The 21,298-nt window shown below is 45.4% G+C and overlaps 1 protein-coding gene across 2 annotated transcripts in view; it reads left to right on the top strand.

The window, feature by feature from the left end:
* MAP4K5 (mitogen-activated protein kinase kinase kinase kinase 5) overlaps window positions 1–21,298 on the top strand; it is a 74,358-nt gene that overhangs the window by 13,189 nt on the left and 39,871 nt on the right. For both annotated transcript variants that reach the window (XM_084287653.1, XM_084287654.1), the window contains exon 2: window positions 14,573–14,630. In XM_084287653.1, coding sequence (XP_084143779.1) covers window positions 14,573–14,630 — 58 coding nt within the window. The remainder of the gene's footprint in view (window positions 1–14,572; window positions 14,631–21,298) is intronic.

The raw sequence follows: 21,298 nt of genomic DNA on the forward strand, positions 1-21,298 counted from the left end.
ACAGAGGGGTTCCATTCTGTGCTTCATCTTGTTGCAGTCCTTTACCCAAGGGTTCCAGTAACTCATTTTACCCGGCACAGTGGATAGAGTCTGCATGGACTTTCTTTGAAGCTCATCCTTCCCCGTGGCGGATGGAAATCACCGTGCTGCACTGTGCCTCGACTGCATCCCTGGGGCTCTCTCACCTGCTCCAGGTGAAAAGAGCACACAGGAGGTGAGCAAGGAATTGCTTCCCATTGGGACTGTAGTTCAGAGGCAAATCTGTTTTCTGGGTGCTGTTTCCATGCTGCCCCTATCAAGGCAAGGGGATTAAGACGGGACTGGTCTATGCAGAAACTTCAGGAAGGTGGGAGTGGGGGTACTAGGAGAAAGGCTAACTTCTTATCTCTGATCCAGTGACCACTAACAGCTGTCAGATGCAGCACGGCGTGTTCCTCTCTGCTCTGTCAAGAGCTAGTCGAATTATGGGGCTAGCACATTTAGCATCGAAGGGCTCTTGAAATTGCACACTTCAGAGACTGGAGAACACTAAGAAACGGTTTGAGAAGATGCCTCTCACTGCATCACATGCAGGCCATAAAAAATCTGAAGCTTATTGCAACAGAGGGAGAACAAGAAGTGCCAAGGCTTTTGTTCCAAAATCTTAGCCTCTTCCAGTACTTTTCCCTAGTCTCTTATCCCCGGTGCTGGTGTATGTGTTTCTGCTGACTTCTGTGCTCCTGAAGATAGTAAAAAGATTGTGCAGGATGCAGTCACGGGTATTGCAGAGGGCTCTGAGCTGACATACAGTGCTGGTAGCCAGAACTGCTGCTTTTACTGAACTGGTCCGTGAAAGCAGCACCTTTAATGCCATATTTGATATTTTAGCATGTTGGAGTTTTCTCCCAAGTCTATTTTATGTCTTCCACATGACTGTAATATATAGTAAGTTCATGATTTCATAGAGGTGAGGAAGATTTGGCTAGACATGTCCAGAAAGCTGACTGAAACATATTCTCAGGTTCATGTAAACCGCCGGATTTCTAGCCTGTTGAAATGTGAAAATTGAGATATTCCAGAAAGGCAGGTGCTGTTTCTCCTCACAAAGCAAAGAGATCTTTGCAGGGGTCTGCTGTCTTACTGGTAAGTAACCCTTATGGAGCTTTCTTTGAATAACCCACCTGTGCAGCAATAAGGGCATCATTTCTTCTCCATTAGTAGAAATGCAGAAATCTGGGGTTGGGTATAAGCCATTCGTATTCATTTTTATTCTGGTTATATATGCTAAAGAGATCATTAGAAAGGGACCTGCTGTCAAATAACAGTAGTAGCCACAATTTAAGTATGGAATAGATGAACTTACTTTGGATGTTTTATCAATGCACCATACTAATGCCCTACTTAGAAGAAGATGGAGTTGTATTTTTGGTGTTTCTCCGTAACCTGCTTTGCCAGGATGCTGCCAAAGGAGCCCAGTACACGAGAAATGTATTGTTTTCCTTCAGAGTTATTAGTAAGAAGGAACAGCAAAGGCTGAGAGATCATAAGGCCAGATATTAAATTTAATTTGATGGTCTACTCCAAGAAGTTATATTTTTATTCTGTTCTCAGCTATGCGAATGCCTGTTTGCTGACCGTTGTTGGTGAAGCAATAGTCAGTGGTGGTACAGCTGTCTTAACTCGCTGTTTAATGTACAGACGTGCAAGATAAGAGATTAATTATAATCACTGGATAGTCTCCCAAAGATAACTGGGACATTGCCATTAATCTTAATGGAAGATAAGCGGTAAAGTCTCTTGCAGAAGCATGGGGATGTAAATGCAGTAGGTAGGAAGAAAAAAGGTGGGGCTATGCTGTCTGGTATGGATGTATTTTGTCTTGATAAAACTTAAAGAATTAGCATTTGAGCGGAACAGGAAGCAATGTCTGTCTGATGAGGGTTCATTGCTCTGCAGTGACTAACAGCTTGAGGTATTTGTGTTGTATTTACCCAGGGTTTGAAAACGGCAGCAGCTGAAATTTTTCCTTTGAGTTTGGCCTATGGTGGGGTGGGGGAGGGTATTTGATGTGTCACTTGCGGGTATTCACAGTCATGTGGGCTCTCAGGGATTATTAATTAAAGTGTGACGATGGATTATCTCAAATATCTGAGAGAACTTTTTCTTGGAAAAATCTTTTTTGAAAGAAGTGCTGCCATTTTAAACGCCCTCTGCCTTCAGAGGACAATTTCCACTGGAGGAGAGAGATAATGGCAGATGCGTGTTGGGAGGCTGCTGGGCATTGGTAGCAGTAGTGGTTCACAAGGGAGGAGGGTTTCTGGGCTGTGATGTGTCTGCATATCCAAAGTACCTACACCAGCATGAAATTCAGGAGTTCTGTGGGTCAGCGTTTGGGCAGGATAAGCAGTTTCTGGTAGTGCTGTTTCTTCTTGTCAGGCACATCTGGATTGAAGTTAAAAGCACTGTTTGGATTCTGATAGTCTGCTAGGGTAATTGCAAAGAGGCAGAAGTAATGGTCAGAAAATGTGTGTAGTGCTGTTGATTAACATAATGCCTTTAAAACTTTGCCAAGCTGTTGCTGTCTAGAGAGCTGTTTTTTAAGTTTGGCTCCCGGTACTCAAATGAGGAGGAAGGGAGTTAAGAGAATGGTTAGGGAGTTCTGAGGAGAATGTTTTATGATTTGCCATCCTACAATTGTAGAATGATTTAGGTTGGAAAAGACCTTCAGGATCACCACATCAACCTGACCTCCCGAGTCCCACCACTAATCCCCGTCCCTCAGCGCCACGTCCACGCATCTCTTAAATACATCCAGGATGGGGACCCCACCACCAGCTTGTTCCAATGCCTGACCATCCTTTTCATGAAGAAATTTTTCCTGATGGCCAACATAAGCCTCCCCTGGAACAATTTGGGACCGTTTCCTTGTGTTCTGTTACTTGTCAGCTGAGAAAAGAGACCGGCACCCCCCTTGCTGCATCATGGAGGCCTCCCCTCAGCGAGGCCTCCCCTCAGTGAGGCCTCCCCTCAGCCGCCTCCTCTCGACCGAGCGGCCCCAGTGCCCTCAGCCATCCCTCACAATTTTTGTCTCTCAGTCCCTTCACCAGCTTCCTTGCTCTTCTCTGCACATGCTTAGGCAACTGTGTGTCCTCCTTGTAGAGAAGAGCCCAAAACTGAGCACAGTATTTGAGGTGTGCCCTGACCAGTGCCACAAACAGGGGCACAGTCACCTCCCCAGCCCTACTGGCCACACTAGTTCAGATGCAGGCCTGCAAACACAACCAATTGCCTTTTTTTAGGGTATAGGAACATAATTTTTTGCCTTTTTCTCATTCTGTAGGTGTTGACATTTGTCTCAATCCTAGACTGGAATGTCTTGAGTACAGATGGGCTCTGTTGGCTTGGCCAACAAAGGTAGCTGCTGTAGGGCCGACGTTTGGGGGGAGGAGGGGGAGGAGAACCAGCAGGCTTTGGCTTCTCTCCATGAAACCATGAAGTGATGGACCTCAGAGAGAGATGAAGCAGTTGCTGCCTCTAATTTTGGGGCTTTGGTGCTTCAGGCAGTGTATGGGAAGTGTGTGGGAAATGCTGTGTGCCGGCTAGGGTGGATGTGCTTGGTGCTTCATCCTTCCCCGGGATGCAGTCTCGAGTTCAACGTGACGTGGTGGCGGTGGCCCTCCTACTCTCTCATGGTTTCTGATTTCATTGCTTCATCTCCGTATATCATTTTATTTGGCTGAGGGCAGCTTTCCAAAGCTTGGAGTGGAATTTGCATGTGATCCCTGTGTGGTTGCCCTTTGATTACGTGAGTTTACTCTCCCGTGGATTTAGGCAGAGAAGGGCCAGAATGATATCTGAAGCTTCCTGCAGGTGGAATATACTTGCAGGATATATCATGTCTTCAAGATACCTTATAGCAAGTGTAGCATTACATGCGACGACTTTGGCTTTTCTATTTAAGGATGTGGATGTGATCTGTTTTAATTTACAGGGCTGCTTTTGCATTTGTTTTTCTGTTTTTTTTTTGTTTTTTTTTTTTTTTTTTTTGCATTTTGGCTGCTGTCTTATGTAAGAAAAAAAAAAAAAGAAAAAAAAACACCCCACAACTTAGTGTTTTATTTCATGAAGATCTTGTGGCTTGTTGCTTTCAATTAGGCAGGTGTGCAGATTATCAAGCCTCCACCACGGTGGTTCTTAACATAACCAGGATGCTGAGGATGCCCTGCACGTGGCAGCTGAACTACTCCTGCCAGCTACTATGACTGACTTGCTATCACGTTTCCTTCCAGCTTTCTTGAACACACTCCTTGTCCATGCAAAATCCACACGGCTGCAGAAGGGAGAGGATTGCATGTATCGGGGGTGGGAATTGCAGGTGTTTGCAGAACCAGAGAGGATGGAGGGGCATTGCCTTCACAGCCTCGAGGGCCCACCGAGGGTCAAGCAGGTAATTTGTTGAGTTAATGACATCTAGAAACAGAGACGAATAAGGCAAAATGGAAGATGTTTTCAACTACATTAAAATCAGGGGGAAAAAATCTTTAAAAATTTAGTTAAATCGTAAGGCCAAATTTACTGTAATAATATAATTTCTGTAGTGTGTATGCTGCTCAAGCAGCAGGTCTTCTGTCCATACTGTAAAGAAAGTAGAACAAATGAACTGGGGAAGTCACTGGCCAAGTGACTTGAAACCAGGCTACTGAAGTGAAACTGGTGTTCGGCAAGCGTAGCTTAACTGTAGAAAAGCCCTTGTTTCTGTTTTTCAAGTTATGTCATTAAATGAGTCGATGAGCCAAAAATTAGAAAAAATAAAAATTGAAAAAACAAAAACCTGAAAAACTTCATTCTGACTAAAGTATGGTGTCAGGGTATAAGATAGCACATCTTCCAGGATTTTACAGCTGCCATTTCAGTACAGATCACATCCTCTCTGCACTTAGTGTAAGTGCAAGATGCATTTTGTACTTAACCTTCCTTATGTATCTAGCACATTTAAAAGTTCTAGTTTTCCTCATTAAAAGCTTACAAGAAGTTACTAAGCTTACTTTCAGACTGATCTTAAATTGTCTGCAGAAGTAGAAATGTTACTGATGACTATTTCATCATGGTAAGACATAAATTAAGGTTGTAAATAAGTGTTGCGTTATATTCTAGTAGAAACAGCTGAGCAATTGTGCCATCCCAGTGATCCAAAGGAGGCAGGCATACTGCGATGGGTATACACAGGTACACAAGTGAAATTGAGAGCCAATTGCTCTGTTTCAACCAAGCCAAACCTTTCTCCATTCTCACCCCAAGAAGATGACAATTGATATAGTACAGGTACAAAACAGAACTTCAACTTAGGACAAAAGTATCTCCCTACTCCTATTTTTAACTATTTTTCTTTTATCTTTGATTTACACAGCTGCTTTTTTATTCATTCTTTCCAATCTGGTTGCTGTTTTATTTAACAACAACAACAACAGACCGAAACACCCAAATCTGTTTTCTTCATGAAGACAACTTTATGGCTTGTTCCTTTTATTTTTCTAACTGCTTGTGTATCTCTGAGGAATTGAAATTTAAGGAGGCAGTCGCTGAATAACGATGTTGGAGTTAGATTTCCCTATTTAAATGCATGTTTTTCACCTGCACCTCTCTGTATATTCTATCAGATAAATTGCAAAAGAGATTTGTGCCCTTGGCATGGAAGGGTTGGTACCGCACAAGAGCCTGTGTGTGATATTAAAAGCCGGAGGGGGTTGCCCAAACACTCTGTAGTTAAAAAGAGCTTGCACACACAGCTCAGTCTCAGCACGAAACACCGCAATTCTAGGCAAAATAGCTTTAATTAAAAACAACAACAGAAGTGTACGCTTGGATATTTCGTTCTGACTAATCTGAGAGGACATCCAGAAGCGTGTCTGGTGTTGTAGGAAGTTGCATGCATTGGCGCTGGTGTGAGAATCGCAGTCTGTGACTTGCAGCTTCTTCTTAAAAATACCAGTGGCGGTTCCGTAGTTCTGCCCTCCTGAAGGGACGCTGCTTGTGGGTTAATTCCTGCTTACAAAGTGAGAAATTAATTATTATTATTTTTTTTTTTAGTACCAAAACAGAAAAGGATGGTGTGTAATTCTTGAACGAAACAGAAGTGGCTTGAGACTTGCCTTTTCCTTCAACAACACGGTTTCTTCCCAGTCTAGAAAGCCAGCCAGGATTTTATATTGTGATGGGAAAGAACAGCCAAGTGCTTTGGACCCTAACCGTAGATTTCCTGCGTGACTATGAGGTGTCGCCCAGTGGTTCTGTCCTTGTTATGTGCAAACTATCAGAAATTCTTTGTAGCTTCCCTGAAATGTGAAATGTTGGTGTCCGTCATGTGAGTTCCTGATGTCTAAAGCGCTTAGGGTTAAGGGTTCTGCCTTGCCCTGGTAGGGGTCTTAAGAGATTGACTGCCTTGGTTCAACATGCTCATTTCTCTTTGCAGTGAAAAGAAGAGAAATAGATACTCTTCTTCACGTATTTTGGCTGACAGATCTTTCAGTTCTTTCATCTCTAAGGAATAAATAAATTCCCTTGCAGCAGATAAAATGTGCGGCCTTTTAATGTTACTTGAATTTGCAATCCATAATACCGGGGGGGATTTTTTCCTGTGTCTTGATGTGTGCCTTCAGCGTAGGAAGAGAGTTGATTAAATTTATTCTTTTTGTTTTCTGGTGAATTAACCTTTTAAAAACCCAAATTGGTGTGTAGATGAATAATATGTCTGAAGGTATCTATTTATTTATTTATGCTTCCCCCTGTTTTACACCCTGACCAGTAGGGCTATTTGGCATGGGCTCAGTTTTCAATATATTAGCAGCTTTGTGGGCATTCTTTGATTTGTGTCATCTTATGCTGTGCTCACAAATAGTATCCTGTGCCACAATATATGAACTTTTCAAAACAGTCTTACTCACATAGCTGTAACTTGAAGAAGCTCTTTTTGTTTTGTCTTTTTGCCAGTGGCCTGCTCCAACTGAGTCAAAATTTGGCCTTTTTTTTTTCCCCTCATGTGGTATTTGTTTGTATCTTCCGTGCAGCATTAGTTGCTAAATAGTACTTTTGTGGTCAAGCTCTATTTCTAGCTTCAGCTTTTCAGTTTTTGGAGGGTCGTGCCAAATATTTTGCAAATTATGGTCTGCCAAAAAAATTTCATAGGAGAATAACCAACTTGGATGCATATCGCTGCTTTTTTGTTATTTCTTCTCCCAAACACATACTGTTAAGATGTGCACTGATCTTAGCTTTGCTACTATTGTTTTCCGTCGTGCCATAGGTCTTTATCCTTCAGCAGTTGTTGCCAGGAATGAGAATTAAACGTTTTGGTGTCCGCTGAGATCCGTAGCAGAACGGTAAGGGCACGTGGCTTATACAAATCCCGAGTCTGTTTTCTGTGCTGGAATAAAAGGAGTTGGCCTCCCATCCTTAATGAGCTTCTAATCCCTTATTGCTTGAGTTAATTGGCCTTGAGCAAGAAAGCGTATGAAGTCTGGGAGTGAAAGGTAGGTTCCCCTCCTACCAATTTTCTCTGCTAGAGATACACTATCGAAACTTCACCAACCGCCAGCAAAAGTAAATACGTTCGAGCCTTATTTGCATTACAGCTGTGCTTGGGAGTGCCAGTCACTGATCCTGCTGCTCTGGCTTTGAGGTTTGAACGTGGAATTTATTTAAACCCTGTTACTTTTGTGTATTCTGGCTTTTGCTCCTCCAGAGAGGGGAAAATTGCGAGCGCCGTAAATGTGGAGGTGGGCAGAGACAGCTGCGAAGCGTCAGCTCCTGCTTTGCTCTTGCATGCGGTGCTCACCTGAGGAACGAGGAGTGTCGTGTCTGTCTGCAGAGCACCCTGAAGAACTAATATTTGTGTTTGGAGAACAGCATGCTGCTCTGGCATCCACGGCAGTGGCTCTCGGTGGTGCTGCTGCAGTGTAAGGAAAGAAAAGGCAAGTTAGCACGTGAATCTTTATTTTTGGTTGATTCTGAAAAGCACCCTGCTGATGGTTGTAAGAGGCGAATCTGTAAAGTCTCTGTTCCAGAAGTGGCTTCTGGAAGCCTCTGTGCCTTTTCCCTATAAAAGAGCCTGGTACTGCTCTCTATCTTAGAAACCCAGCTGGAAAACGGCGGAGTGAACAATTGCCTTTTGGCTCTTCCTGCCTCCTAAAACAGAGAGAGCCCTGAAAATTAGAACTTGCTGCTAGGTATCTTCTTCTAGCAGCTCGGATTAGATTGACATCTGCTTGACACGTGAGCTGCCTTGGCACACCTTAAAAGACAACTGGAGGGCAGGAGGGACTCCGAACAGTTGTTTCTGCCCGGCACAGATCCAAACCCATTCGGTATGATTTGCATTAATATTTTGTAGAATCGTCCCACTTTTTTTTTTTTTTGTATTATTTTTTCCTTAAAGCTATTCCATTCTGTGCCTTCTTCTAAAATTTTAATCCTTTCATAGAGCTTCCCGCATGGAGAGAAATATCTGTTCAGCATCTGTTCCGGAGGTGCTCCCAGTGCCAAGCAGGAGGGCCTTTACTCGGTCCAGTACTCTAGTTAGGTTTTCTCAGTCTAAAACTGGAAAGCTGTGGTGGGATCTACTGGTTTTGGCTGGAGACCAGGCAGAGGAGCTCTGCGGTCGGTCCGTGACCTGACTCTCACTTTTCACCATCCTGACACCAAGGTCTGAATTTGTGCTGGCAGAAGGGCAGTCACTTATTTGCTTTGCAAGGTGCTGCTCAGGTGAGCAGCTCAGGAGATGGTGTTCAGCAGTGAGCTGTCACAGCTGGTCTTTGTGCTGGCTTGGGTTAACCTTCAGCTGCAAGTTTTTAATTAATTTAATTATTTTTTTCTTAGAGCTTTTGAAGAGTTTGATTTCTTTTGCAAAAGTGCTCTCCGAAGTGTGGCACCGCACAGGTCCCAGTAGCCTTTTGAGAAAGACAGCAATTCTGGACTCACACAGTGGAGACGAACTCTTGTTGCTTTTAAGCTGGGTTTTGTGAGAAATTTAGAGGTTAGAAAAAGACTTTTTTTATGAATAGCTAGCTCTGTAGTCCAGGTGTTAAACTCAGCTGGCAAAGAGGTGGTGTTTCAGAAATTTGAGCTTCTCCTTCCCGTTTGTTAATGGTGTTTCTGCTCTGCCTTCCCGATTCTCTCCCAGCTTGCTCCCTCAGCTCTGTTTGCAGAGCATTTTTACAACAGACAGGCTGCTTACGTAAACCAGAGGAGTAAGCAAAATTGTAGCAGATAATCACGGTAAACACGAGGACAGGTTGTTTGAACTTGTGCGTTAGGACATAACTCGGATTCTGTTAGAGGCCAGCAGGTTGCCCGCCACCGAGACCTAATTCTTTTCTAACGTGTCTTTTGCTGCTTACCTGAGAGATAAATGGCAAACTGGACAGGTCAGAAACCTAACCTAAACTGCCCTCTGCTCACTGATTCCTGTGGATGTGTAGTGGTGTGTTCACTAAAAACCAGCTACAAGGGATGAAACCCCAGTGACTGTCCTGATGGAGACAGTGGGGCTCTGAGGACTGGCTGCAGGTCTGCCTGGGGGGGCTGCAGCACGATGCAGAGCCTCAGGACTTCCTGATCCTTGATGGTTTCTTCTGGCGTGCTGGGAAGAGCAGTGAGGAACCGTGGGCCTGATCCTGAGAAGGAAGGGCCACCTTTGCAGAAGGTGCAATCAGTTCAAGCCTAGCACAGAGAGATTGAAACGGGTTGCATACAAGAATTTGCCATGTGTATGGGAGCGCGTGTATCACACAGGAGAGGAATCAGACAAGAAGTAGTAAAACCCAGATCATTAAAAGGAAAGAAGCTCAATGCTGAGGTGCTGCCGAAGGGTCTGGTGGTGGTGCCACGTTGTGGCAGGTGCTCACACCAGAGGTGGGCTGCTTGTGGTGGCATCTTCAAGAGCCCATCCTCTGTTTCAAGGTCTCTGCTCTTGCCTTCTGGTATGTATGTAGTAGTTTTGGTTTAGTTTATCTCATTCTTTTTCTTCTCCATAGTATTTTGGATTCTCTTTTTCCACGACAGCCAAGATACTTACTGCGTGTCCTGCCTGTTAGGAAGGATGCTGTTCTCATGGATTTAGAGCAGCCCAGGTGAGAGATTTCTTTGGGACACCTTAGTTGGCTGAGAGTGGTGGTGGATGTGCATCCAGAGCTGTAGGTAGGTGGATTCAGGGTTTGGTGATGCTGTGAGATACAGAAAAAAAACAGTACAGTGTAATGGGAATTTCAAAACAGGGCAGAGAAGCTTAAGAGTTATAAGTGTCAGAAGACAGAAGCTAGAAAGCAGATGAGAAATTTTCATTTTGATGTCTGGGCAGGAGGTCAGGGGACCTTCTGGAGGTCCATGCAGTAACTGAGAAGAAGCAGGCAGCACGTGACAAACGCTGTGGTCACTCATGAGTGAAGCTTGGCAAGGAATGAATAAGATGGGGATGTGTGGGAGGGTTGCCACAGGGGCTGCAGTTGTGATTAGATTAAATGAAGACTCCATAGAACAAACGGATCTTCTGGGGAACTGGATGGTGGATCCAAGGCTGGAGATCAGGCTAGGACATAGCAGTAAGGAGGAGATTTCACCATGGAAATTGAAAATGCTGATTTGGAGGTCGTAATATTGGTGTCTGAACCTTCTCTTCCTCGGTGTTGAAGGAGAAAGTGGCTGGATAAGGAAACCAAGCACATAAACTTACTTCCAAGGTGTGCAAGTGCAATATTTCTCCTGCTTTTGTCCATTTCCACTCAGCTTTGTACTGTGAATCCCTCTGGGTTGGAATCATCCTGTTCACAGCCTTAAATAAAACTGCAGTGTGTAACTGATGCTGAAAGCAGTTTTCCCTGTTATTTCTGGTCATCAGCTATAAAAAGTGTCCTACCCAAAATGTGTCTTCTGCTGTGCATTCTTTGGGGTGCAGAGGGAAGCATCGTACACACAGCTTGCTCGTCAGTTCTCAACCACTTGCTGAAGCATCTGCAGTTTGGGATGGGACCGTGAATTTAGAGGAACCTTTGGTCTCTGCTGCAGCTGTGTGTATGCTTGAGCGAGTCTGTGGTTTGCGTTGGCAGATGCTGACATAGACTGAGAAAAAAGTTGACGCTTATTGTGTTTTAACATGAAGCTGCTGGCATTAATCCTGTTCCTCGGCCTTTCCATTTCTGTAATGAGACATTGAAAAGAGGTTTTGTTTTATTTTGATCGCATGCTGTTGTCCTGTAGTGTTTAGCTAGTAAAATACTGTGGAGGAGCTGTGCTTGCTGGGATGCTGCCACTCATCCCGTGTGAGATAGTGGAAGAGGAGGTGGCCAAAAGCCCACTTAGCCCTTCTTTCTTGGTAAATACATGCTGTATATGATGTAGAAAAAAAATAAGGTTAACTCTGTAGCTCCCCTCATTCAAATATAGCCTTGCTCTGGTCCCGTTCTTGTGTAGATCAAGGTTCCTGTTGAAGCTTTGCAATTGTTCTGCTAAAATCCTGGCCTTTTAATTTCCATTCCTTAGAATGAAACCACAGAGCATAATTTTCTGAACTCACAATATCTGCATTCACAATATCATTGCCATCTCTGCGTGAGGACTGCAGATGCATGATAACTTGCTGTATCAGTAATAGATAAGAGATATTAAACAGCAGGTACCAAAGTGAGGTATTTGTTAATTGGCAGGACTTGATTACTTGGCGTGCAGATATTGTAAAACAGCTCCCCTGGTCCCTGGTTTAAACCACTTTAAATTAAGACTTGAAATACAGAGGAAATTTCAGGGGAGCAGAAGCAGGCAGGTATTTTGCTGTTAGGTTTTAAAAACAAATAAAACGAGTAGGAAAACTGCAGTTTTTTAGCTTGACTTCTATTTTTTTACCCAGTGAAGAAGTATATCAATAAAACAAATGGAAGATCAATAATTAATCCTTCACGTCAGGGATACGGGAAGCAGTGAGGTTTGTCAGATGTCACTCGTAGTGAAATTCCACGTTTGGGTCACAAAGACAGCAGTGGCGATGGGGCGATTCCTGTCCGTGACTTCCTCGGCACTGCACAGCCCCTTTAAAACATCAGAGTAATGAGGCTGCCGTGACCCATAGGAAACAAGTTGAGAATTTCTTTAACAAATGTGTCTTAAAATGATTTCAGGGATCCTTATTTGGCAGCTTTCTTATTTAGCTGTGTACCACGGGGAACCAGTTCTTAGCCTTCACCATCGTACATTTTTCATGATACGCAGTGCTTCATTATTGATGAAGTTTTCAGCTGACAGGCATGGAAGAGAAAGCTTTAAAAAAAAACAGGAGGTGACAGCAGAGAGAAACGTAGGTACCGGTGTAAAGCGGGTGCAATCGAAGGTGAAATAACAGCCGTCAGTCGCGCTTACGGCAGGCGGCTGTCTCCTGGGAAAGCCACTTTGGGTAATTTGCTGCATGCTTGCGACACGGCTGGCTAGACAGAACACCTAATGCCATTCCTGCACCTGTGAGCATCCAAACAGGGACCTCACAGTGAGCAGGTGATCTTGCAGGTCTCTTCCAACCTTCATGGTTCTGTGGTAAACCTGACGTGTTCAGCTCATAAACGCCAACCTGGTGACCAGCTTTCCATTCCGGCAAAGTTCGACGGCTGAAAACCGAAACAATTTTGTGTTCTGTCCGTAGGTCATGTGCAAGCGCTCGGTGGCAGCACTGGCAGCAGCAGGACAGGGGTTGGTGGAGCTGCGAGGTCTGTGCTGGGCACCAGCTGCCAGCCAGCAACTGCAGCAGCCTCTGGCCCGAGCCCTCGGGGCCCAGCCAAGCAGCCTGCGTACCAGAGACCTTTGGCAAACCCCATCCGTTTTTTCAGGCTTCATAACAGTAGCAGTGACAGCTACTGCTTGTGTGGAAGAGGAACATCAGGAGGGAATGCAGTCTTCCCCGTGTTTCTGAGATGCAGGTGATCGCTACACGGTGCAGCCCCCTTTATCCAAATATCTTGGCTGCTCAGCAGGCAAGAGGATAGAGGATGGACAGTTGAGGTTCCCTGACTTCAGTGAGAGAGGCTGTGTTCTTGGTCTCTTATAGGAACCTTTATGTTTTTTTTTACTGGTAATTTGGTGTAACAGCACCCAAGAAACCCTAAACCCTCTGTCCACGCTTGGCTGTATGCTCCTCCTGGATGCTGAGGGATGCAAATGCTGTGGTCTTCAAAGCATCTCTGGTAGGAAGGTACTTTGAGAAGTGGTAAAGATTTTCTTTGTGGTTAGCAGATACCTGTTCCTGTGTTCAGTGATTTGCTTGAGTTGTTCCATCCTGTTGCGGTTGTTCAGGTTCTCTCTGTCTTCAGCTGTCGTATTTTCCTGTGTCCCTAGCATACATTTCAACAGCCACCACTTGCCTGAGCACTACAGGACTTCACATGGGCCAATAATTATTATTTTTTATTTTTTTTCCTGGCAGTTGGGAAGCCATTCCTGATTTGGAAGCTTCACTAAGTGTTGACAAAAGCAAGAGGTTCATCTTCCAAGTTCTTGCTCTCCCTGTTGGCAAATAAAGACTTTTTCTTGTCCGTAAGCAAGAAAAGAGTTCTGCTCTGTAGTGGCTTTCTCCACCTCAACCCACAGGGGCAAATTTGCTTTGCGTCCTCATCCTAAATACTTACCTAGATCAGTTTCACCTCCCCCAGTTTTTCCCCAGATTTTCTCCAGCCTACCTTTTAACCGGATTTTATATGCAGCAGACTCTGCGTGTTTGTTGTGGTAAGAAGAAAAGAGTTGGGTGTAGGCTCCTGTAACTTTCGGATGCTCAGCAAAAAGGGAATGCCACAGTCCCTAATTGGATTAGGTTGTGTGTCAACAACACTGCAGCTTAGCTCTGGTGACGGTGCCTAAGTGATTTAGAGCTCATTTTACCAGAGTTAACAGTGTTAATGGAAGCCCCTCTTGAAACTTTCCGTATCTGAGGTTCCTGTAGCATTTTCCTCCAGCACTGAATTCTTGGGGTGAAGCTTACAGAAGTGCTCCCTGCAGGTGTGGTGTGAAGCTTGAACTTGAGCTCTGTACCCCTTCATCTACAGGGTCGTGGGTCCACTGGAAGAGTGTAAGGGTCAGGTTGTTCCCAGGGAACTGAGACTCATCCGTGTTGCATCCGTGGTGCTGCTCTCTTGCTACCCACCGGTTTCACTTCCAGACTGCACGGAGGTTTCGCCCACGAGGTGGTGGTTGAGCAGTGCGTGCTCTGGCAGCCTGCCTTGCAGCACAGCTCTTCTGTACCACCCCAGTGAGCACGGGCAAGGCACTGCTCAGACTCAACAACCCTTAAAAACAGTGTTTTAGAGGCATGAACTCTCATTCTGTGACAAGTAGCTGCTTGGGGTTTTTTAAAGCTCTGCAAAGAGCTGCCAGTAACTCTTCAAACTCCAACGAGGTTGTTGCTGTGCTAATACTAAGACCAGATAATCCTCGCCCAGGTCGCTCTCAGCTAATTGCATTGTGCCATATTTGTAGCACGTTACATCACAGCGTATCTTTTCATACCTGGTAAGACTTCGTGAGAAACCTTTGCAGTGTAATTGAATGTGTCTTAACTCTCTTATTGCAGGCTAGAAATCTTCATACCGGAGAACTGGCTGCTGTAAAAATAATCAAGTTAGAGCCTGGTAAGTTTTGCCTTCTTTTCTGTATTTTGGGATTGCATTTTCAGTTTTCTCACATGTTTATTTTTTCATAGCTGCAAAGCTCCAGACAAAAGAGGTGTGTTTTTTTTGTTGGTTTTTTTTTTTGCTGTTTCAGTGGTTAGATGACAGGAAGCTCTGCAGGATGTGTTACCACTCTCGGTTATGTCCTGCTCACTATTTCCTTGTTTGTTCTTATCTGCCTTATCATTGTTTCATAAAAAGTTGCAGTTACAATGTGTTGTCAGTACAAAGAGAAGATTTAGGACAGATGGTAGATTGTGAGCCCTGAAAGAATAGGGAGCTGGGAGGGGAAAGAGACCAAGCAATGATGCTAATGCTCGCCAAAGGTGCCTTGGGAAAAAACAATGCCTTCTGCTTCGTAATGGGTTGTCTTTTTTCTCACCTGTATTGAGAGGATGGCTATTGTTTCCCCATACGTTTTCTCACTTCTCCTAAAAGAGCTCACTTGCTACCCAGGAAACTCACTGAGCTGAAGCCTAATCTGAGTCCTGCACAGAGAGCTGAAATCAGACATTAAGTCTTCAGTGGAAATGAGGCAAGGAGCTTTTTATCTGTCCCACCTGGGGATCATGTATTTGCTTGAAGAAGTAACCTGTCATTACTTGTTCACTGGAATACCTTTCAAATCCCTCTTTAATGAAGTCCTCTTCTGCATCTGTTTACTACCTGAGTTTCCCCATAGCCATTCCTTGCCTGAACTCCTGTGCTGTGCCCATTCAGGGTGGCTCTGGGACAGGGGATGAGGGAGACTTTCCCAGTGCTCACGTAGTACCATGTCGTTTATGAAGCAATTAAGTGACACTGGAAATTAACCTATAGTCACAGAGCTAGGAAGTAGTAGGATTTCTGGAGACACGATGGGATAACTTGTGGCTGGCATGCTACAGACAACGAATGCAGACTCTTTAGGAAGTGGAGGAAAATATGGAAAGAGAATTGACACAGGAGAGGCTGATGGAGCCATGTGGTTTTTGTTCTGGAGACAAGAAGAGTGAAGAGGGATCTCACCACCATGTTCCACTGGAGACATGCGGAAGATGCCCGGTGAAGAGCAGGCACAAGCAAGGGAGATTCCAGCTGGAAATGGGAAAAACTCTTCACGAGGAGAGCGCTTGTGCTCTGGGACAGGGCCCTGAGAAGTGGTGGTGGGATCTGCATCCTGGAGGAGTCTTAGAAGTTGAGTGGACATGGCCTGGCAATGCAGCCAGCCCTGCTTGGAGAAGAAAACTGGAGCAGAGGACTCTGGAGGTCCTACCAACCTGTCTGCTGTGATCTGGGGGTTTGAAGACCAACTCTGAAATGTCTCCGGTCCCTGAACTCCAGCATCGGTGGTGGTGGTGCGACAGGACAGGTTAAGGGTCTGTCGTTTTGATGGGGGTCTTGCAGCGTCAGTATACTGATAACAACTTGAGGTGGATGCATTGTTTTTTGCTTTCTTGCTTAAGAAAACCCATTGTCCCGTTTGGGTGGAGTTACGTGGTTCTATTGACTTGGGTTGAAAAGCACAGCTCTTGTTTTGTTTTTGTTTGCTAATTTTTTTAACAGTTAAAAGTTAGTGAAATCAGAACAGTTTCTTCAACTGGAAGAATTTGAAAAATTCGAGTGAACAAATAAATTAGAACAAAAGGTTCAGCTTGATTCTTTAGCTTTTTTTTCCCTCCTTTTGTGGAAACATAACATAGGTAACCACTAAAGAGCAGCCAGGCCACGTTGGTGACAAAGGGACCCCAGAACACTGCCACATTCTTCGCAACTCTCTTCTTTGAGACTCAGCAAGGTCTTCTGCAAGTTCAGCTTCATGCACTCAGTGTGGTTCGGATGTCAGTGGCTGTGGTTAAATAAACGGCCTTCATCTCTGAACCCACTTACCCACACCAGAATTCATGATTGTACGACCTCAGGAGTGGTGGTCAGTGGGCAAAACCTCAGGTGTGGCCTCACCTCCTGCTAGCAGCACCTTGCAAGCTGCTCTGACTCCATCTGGTCCCTTCAAGTCTTCTACTGGTGGGTCCTGTGAGCTGGCAACCTCTTTGGAGCAGAGCTGAATTTTCCCTGTCATTGTTTGGTGCTGTGCACAGCGTGGCTTCCCGTCTTGTTTGGGGATTGCTGTCAGGAACTGAAACGTTGCAGTGGTTCAGGATGGTTCTCTTGGCCCTACTTGCTTCATCCTGTCCCCCTGCGACTGTGTCCCAGGGTTTTGGAGGCAGTCAGAAAGTGTCCAGTTTTCTCTCTGCACATCTGCGAAACTCCTCATTGTATGAAGCTGTGTTTACATAGGTGCAAAAAAACAACTGCACAAATTTGCACGGGAGAAAAATAGATGGAGGACGGTTAAATACAAAGATCCCATCTACGACCGAGAGATTTTTCTGAGCCATCGGTCTCTGGAGGTGGGGGGAGAGCGTTTGGGGAAAGCATCTCTGTGTGGTCTGTTTGTAATGCTTCCTTGGCACCCTCGACTGGAAGCTCAAGGCCCCGTTTCTGACTCAGCGCAGCTCCTGGTTGGTTCCGTGATCTGCTCTGCAGCCAAGCAGATGTTTGGGAAGCTGAAGGCAGAAGATGTGTGGGGAGGCTCTGAAAGAAGCTGAAGCTGCTGCCTTGGAGCGATACGACCATGGGGATGAGTGGTGGCTGCTCAGCTGCCGTGCACCCAGCGCAGGAGCGATGTGAGGTGCTGCAGCCCATGCCTGGGGAGAGCTGGGCACCACATTTATCTCTTAGTGGGGCAGAGCAGTATTCCCATGATGGAAGGAGGATGGTATTAACCTCCTGCTGGTGTAGTGAGAAGCTTCCTTGAGCCTCCACGTTGCTGCACCTGGTGCAAGTGAAGTAGGTCGGGTTCTACTGTGAATTTCACAGAATCATTTAGGTTGGAAGAGACCTCCAAGATCACCCCGTCCAACCTCTGACCTAACACTAACAACTCCTCCACTAAACCACATCACTGAGAAGAATTGCTTTGAAAACGGACCACAGGCAGAGGCTGAATCCTCTGCTATTGGGGCCAGAGGAAGAGCACGAACCTTGGGCAGCTGAGTAAGTAATCCCAGTCTCTGCTTGTACCTGCTTAAACACGACAATGAAAAGTGCAAAGCTCTGGCCCCAAGTCATCCCTACTGAGAACCCCATTAAAATTAGCATTGATGACCCCATCTTTATAGTTTTTACTCTGTTTTTAGTCTGACTTACCACAGAGAAGTGATTTCTTCTGGGGTAGCTGTCTTTTTTTTTTTTTTTTTAATGTCTTTTAAAACCTTACCAGCCTGATCTCCATCCGCAGCATGTACACCCACAGTCTCTTGGCAGAGATCTTGTCGGGTTTTTGTTTTGTTTTTAAGGAGGGTTCACAGCATTTATTTATTTACGTTTGGTGCTCTAGGATGTCTGCTGCCTCTGTGGGGTAGCTCGATGGTAGCAGCTTACTGTCTTCGCTGGACAGGAAGACACAGCTGTTCAAAGTCTCCCAGATTAAAAACAATAATAATAAATAAAAAAATAAATAAAAACCAGCTGCACCTTGTGAGAGTTTGTCTTCAACATTCAAATTAATTTTAAGGATTTTTGGGCTGTGCCTGCAGATCAGGTCAGTGTTAGAAGTTGGTGCAGCCAGTACGAGCTCCTGCCAGACTGCAGGGCACAATGAGCAAAAGATTCGTGATAAATTCCATAAATTAGTCACCAGGGAAACAGGCCTGTGGCTCTCTTCGAGTTAGGTACAGCATCTTTGGGAGGGGAGTGGAAGGCTGCTTCACGGATGGGGAGTTAATTTGGAGATGGAAAAATAAATCTCCAAACCCAATGCTAGTGTAATACATCGACGGGTGACTGGGAGCAGAAGACAAAAGCCTCTGAAGCAAGGAGGTGAGCAATGTGTTGAGTTCAAGCTGCAGGAAACATCACGCAGTACGATGGCAGCGCTTTGGGAGACCCAGCAAAACTGCTGAAACGGCGAGTGTGGGTGAGCTGTGGCTTGATCCTGTTACTACCTGCAGCAGATGAGGGATTAAATGAGTTGGGAGACTCAAACTCACGACCGAGACCCCAGTATGACCGCTTTAATTTCATCTGCTGTTGCCTTCCTTTGTCTGCTCTCTGGACAAAAGACATAAGCTCCCTACATAGAAGGTTACTGTCGTCAGCTTACTTGAATTTTTGGGCAGTGTGCGAGCTCTGCTACCACAGTTCCTTAAGCTGTGCTGTTAGGATCGAAATAGACAGTGTTTTTCACTTTTTTGGCATAGCCTTTGGAGAGCATTAGGCAAAAGTATTATGGCACGCTAATGACATTTCCCAGCATTCACCGAGTACAAATGCTTCAAATAATTTGGGAGCCAATTCTATTTCAGAAACTAATCCAACTGTACTCAGCAGCGTGGAAGCCAAAACCATCTGAAACACTAAAGCCACTTCCTTCTATGGGTTTAGCAGATGAATCGAGAAGGCAGTCAATACAAAGAGATAACTATTTGCCAGGGTAGCTTTACTCCACCGAATTTTCTCCCTGGGAAAATGTAAGAACCGAAATATTTTAAAATTACGAGACGCCTCGTGTAAATACTGTCAGAATGATAAATAGTGACCTCGGAAGCCTTTGATGCTTTAAGGGCTGGTGGTGAGCTGTAGTGCAAGATTACAGAAGGATCTCGTTTGTGGTTTTCGTTGGGTTCAGTGAGTGTTTTCTGTGTGAGATCTCTGTAGGAGCCAGAAGTAGCCGGTTACGTGTTTCTAGTTGGATCTTAATCCATGCGTGGAGCTGTTGAAGGGTGTCTGTACGAGGGAAAATAGTCAGCCAGCTCCGTGTAGCTTTGTGCTCGGGACATTCACAGCTGGATTTGGTTCATTACCTTTGGTATCTCGTGGTTCAGATGTGGAGCTTCGTGTTCCACGTACGAGCACAGCCTTCGGGCTGAGTCGGGTCAGGGTCTGTCCCCTCTGGACCACAACCACAGGGGAGCTGTGGGACACTCCAGGGCCTTGCTGGACTAAGAGGGGTGCTGCAGCAGTGCAGCCTCATGCTCTGTGTGATGAATTCCCTAGAGATGCTATGAACTGTGGAGGAAAACAAGCCTGAGGCTTATGTGAGCTAAGCCTGCAGGGCTCAAACCATTGTTACAAGCTCCGGGAGCTGAAGAAATATGGAAATAACTCCTGGTTACCCCTTTCACCTTCACTGCCTCGTGGTGTGGAACCTGGTTGGGTTGGGATCATGTCTGGTGTGTGTGATGGTTTAACTACACACAGGTTTTACATGCTGAACTGTCAGACGCTGCCAGAAGCCCTCGCTAACCCGTTCCTGAGCTCCTTTGCTGGCTGCAAACTCCCGTGGCATCAAGCTGGCATCACCATACCCTGGGGACACCTGGAAGAAGTCGAAGCACGGCTCATTCCACCGCCACTGCATCTGTCTGAGCCCAACGCCTGCCTTTCCAAATGCTCTGGAGCTGCTAAAGGCTGGACGTCGCTGCCTTGTGCTGTGCCATGTGCCGAGTGGTACTGCTGCCGCCTCGCACAGCTGCTCAGCCCGCTCCTGGAGCGTACCCAAAGCAAAACAGAGACAGCGTGGTCTCTTAATGCAGAGTGCCCAGCATTTTAATGATATTTAACTTCTTGGAGAGTGGTCCGATTTTGCTTTGCCTGCTTCTAATGCGTTTATAACCTGCTGTTCTTCCTGCAGAAATGTGTGTACCCAGAGTGGGTGAGCTCGTGGTCCCAGGCAGTAAGTACAGAAGACAAGGAGAGAGGGAGGGAGATGAAAACATTCGACATAGGAGCACAGGTTATCTGTTGACATGGCTGCTTGTAACTAGGACCACGCAGGGGAAAAGAGAGTATAAGCAGGGAAATTGGTTCTGGCGTTGGAGCAGTCACTGAACATTCATGTGCTGCGTGCTGCCAAGCTCGTGCTGCTGTGGCAGCGCTTTGCCATCAGTTATATTTTGCATCAATCGAGAGCTAATCAGTACCATCAGCCCTCAGCAGTCAGGAGCTGAGATGCCTGGCAATGAAATCTGCTGGTGGAAACATCGCTGTTTCCAAATAGTTGTATCCTACTTGGAATCAAGTTTCTCAGCTTCAGGGTTTGGGAATCTAAATTCTTTCAGTCAGACTGCAGGTTTCCCTGAAGCCCAAGAAAAGACGTATGGCTAAAACAGCTCGGATGCTTGAGTGCAATCTGAATTATTCTTCTTAAAGACACGAAACTTTAAAAGGATTGTTCACAGTTTTCAAAATGGTTGGTAAAGAGGAATGCAGGTCTGCAAGGCAGGGAAGAAAGCAGGACTTCTGTGTGTGTCAGAGCTATAGGATGGGATGCTACACTAATGCCTTGCGTCTCTCCACCTCCCCCAAAATATTTTGGGGCTGGAGTTCAGTCATGTTGTGTGTCAGGCTATAGAAATGGGAAATGGAAAATGTCTCAGGAGCTAAACTTAATTAGGCTGGAGGGAAAAGACTGGCAACAAATTTCAGTGTTAAGAAAAAACTGTATATTGGGGGTGCCACCTCTTTCATCAGCAGAGATTGAACCCTTACTAAGTTCAGAGAAGTGGCTTGGAGTGACTGAGAGCTGGGTGGCACAGGGATATGCGGAAATCAGCACAGAGGAGCTAACGACCTGTAAGTAGTGCCAG

Source organism: Netta rufina (assembly GCF_964035555.1).
Source record: "Netta rufina genome assembly, chromosome: 5".
Taxonomy (NCBI): Eukaryota; Metazoa; Chordata; class Aves; order Anseriformes; family Anatidae; genus Netta; species Netta rufina.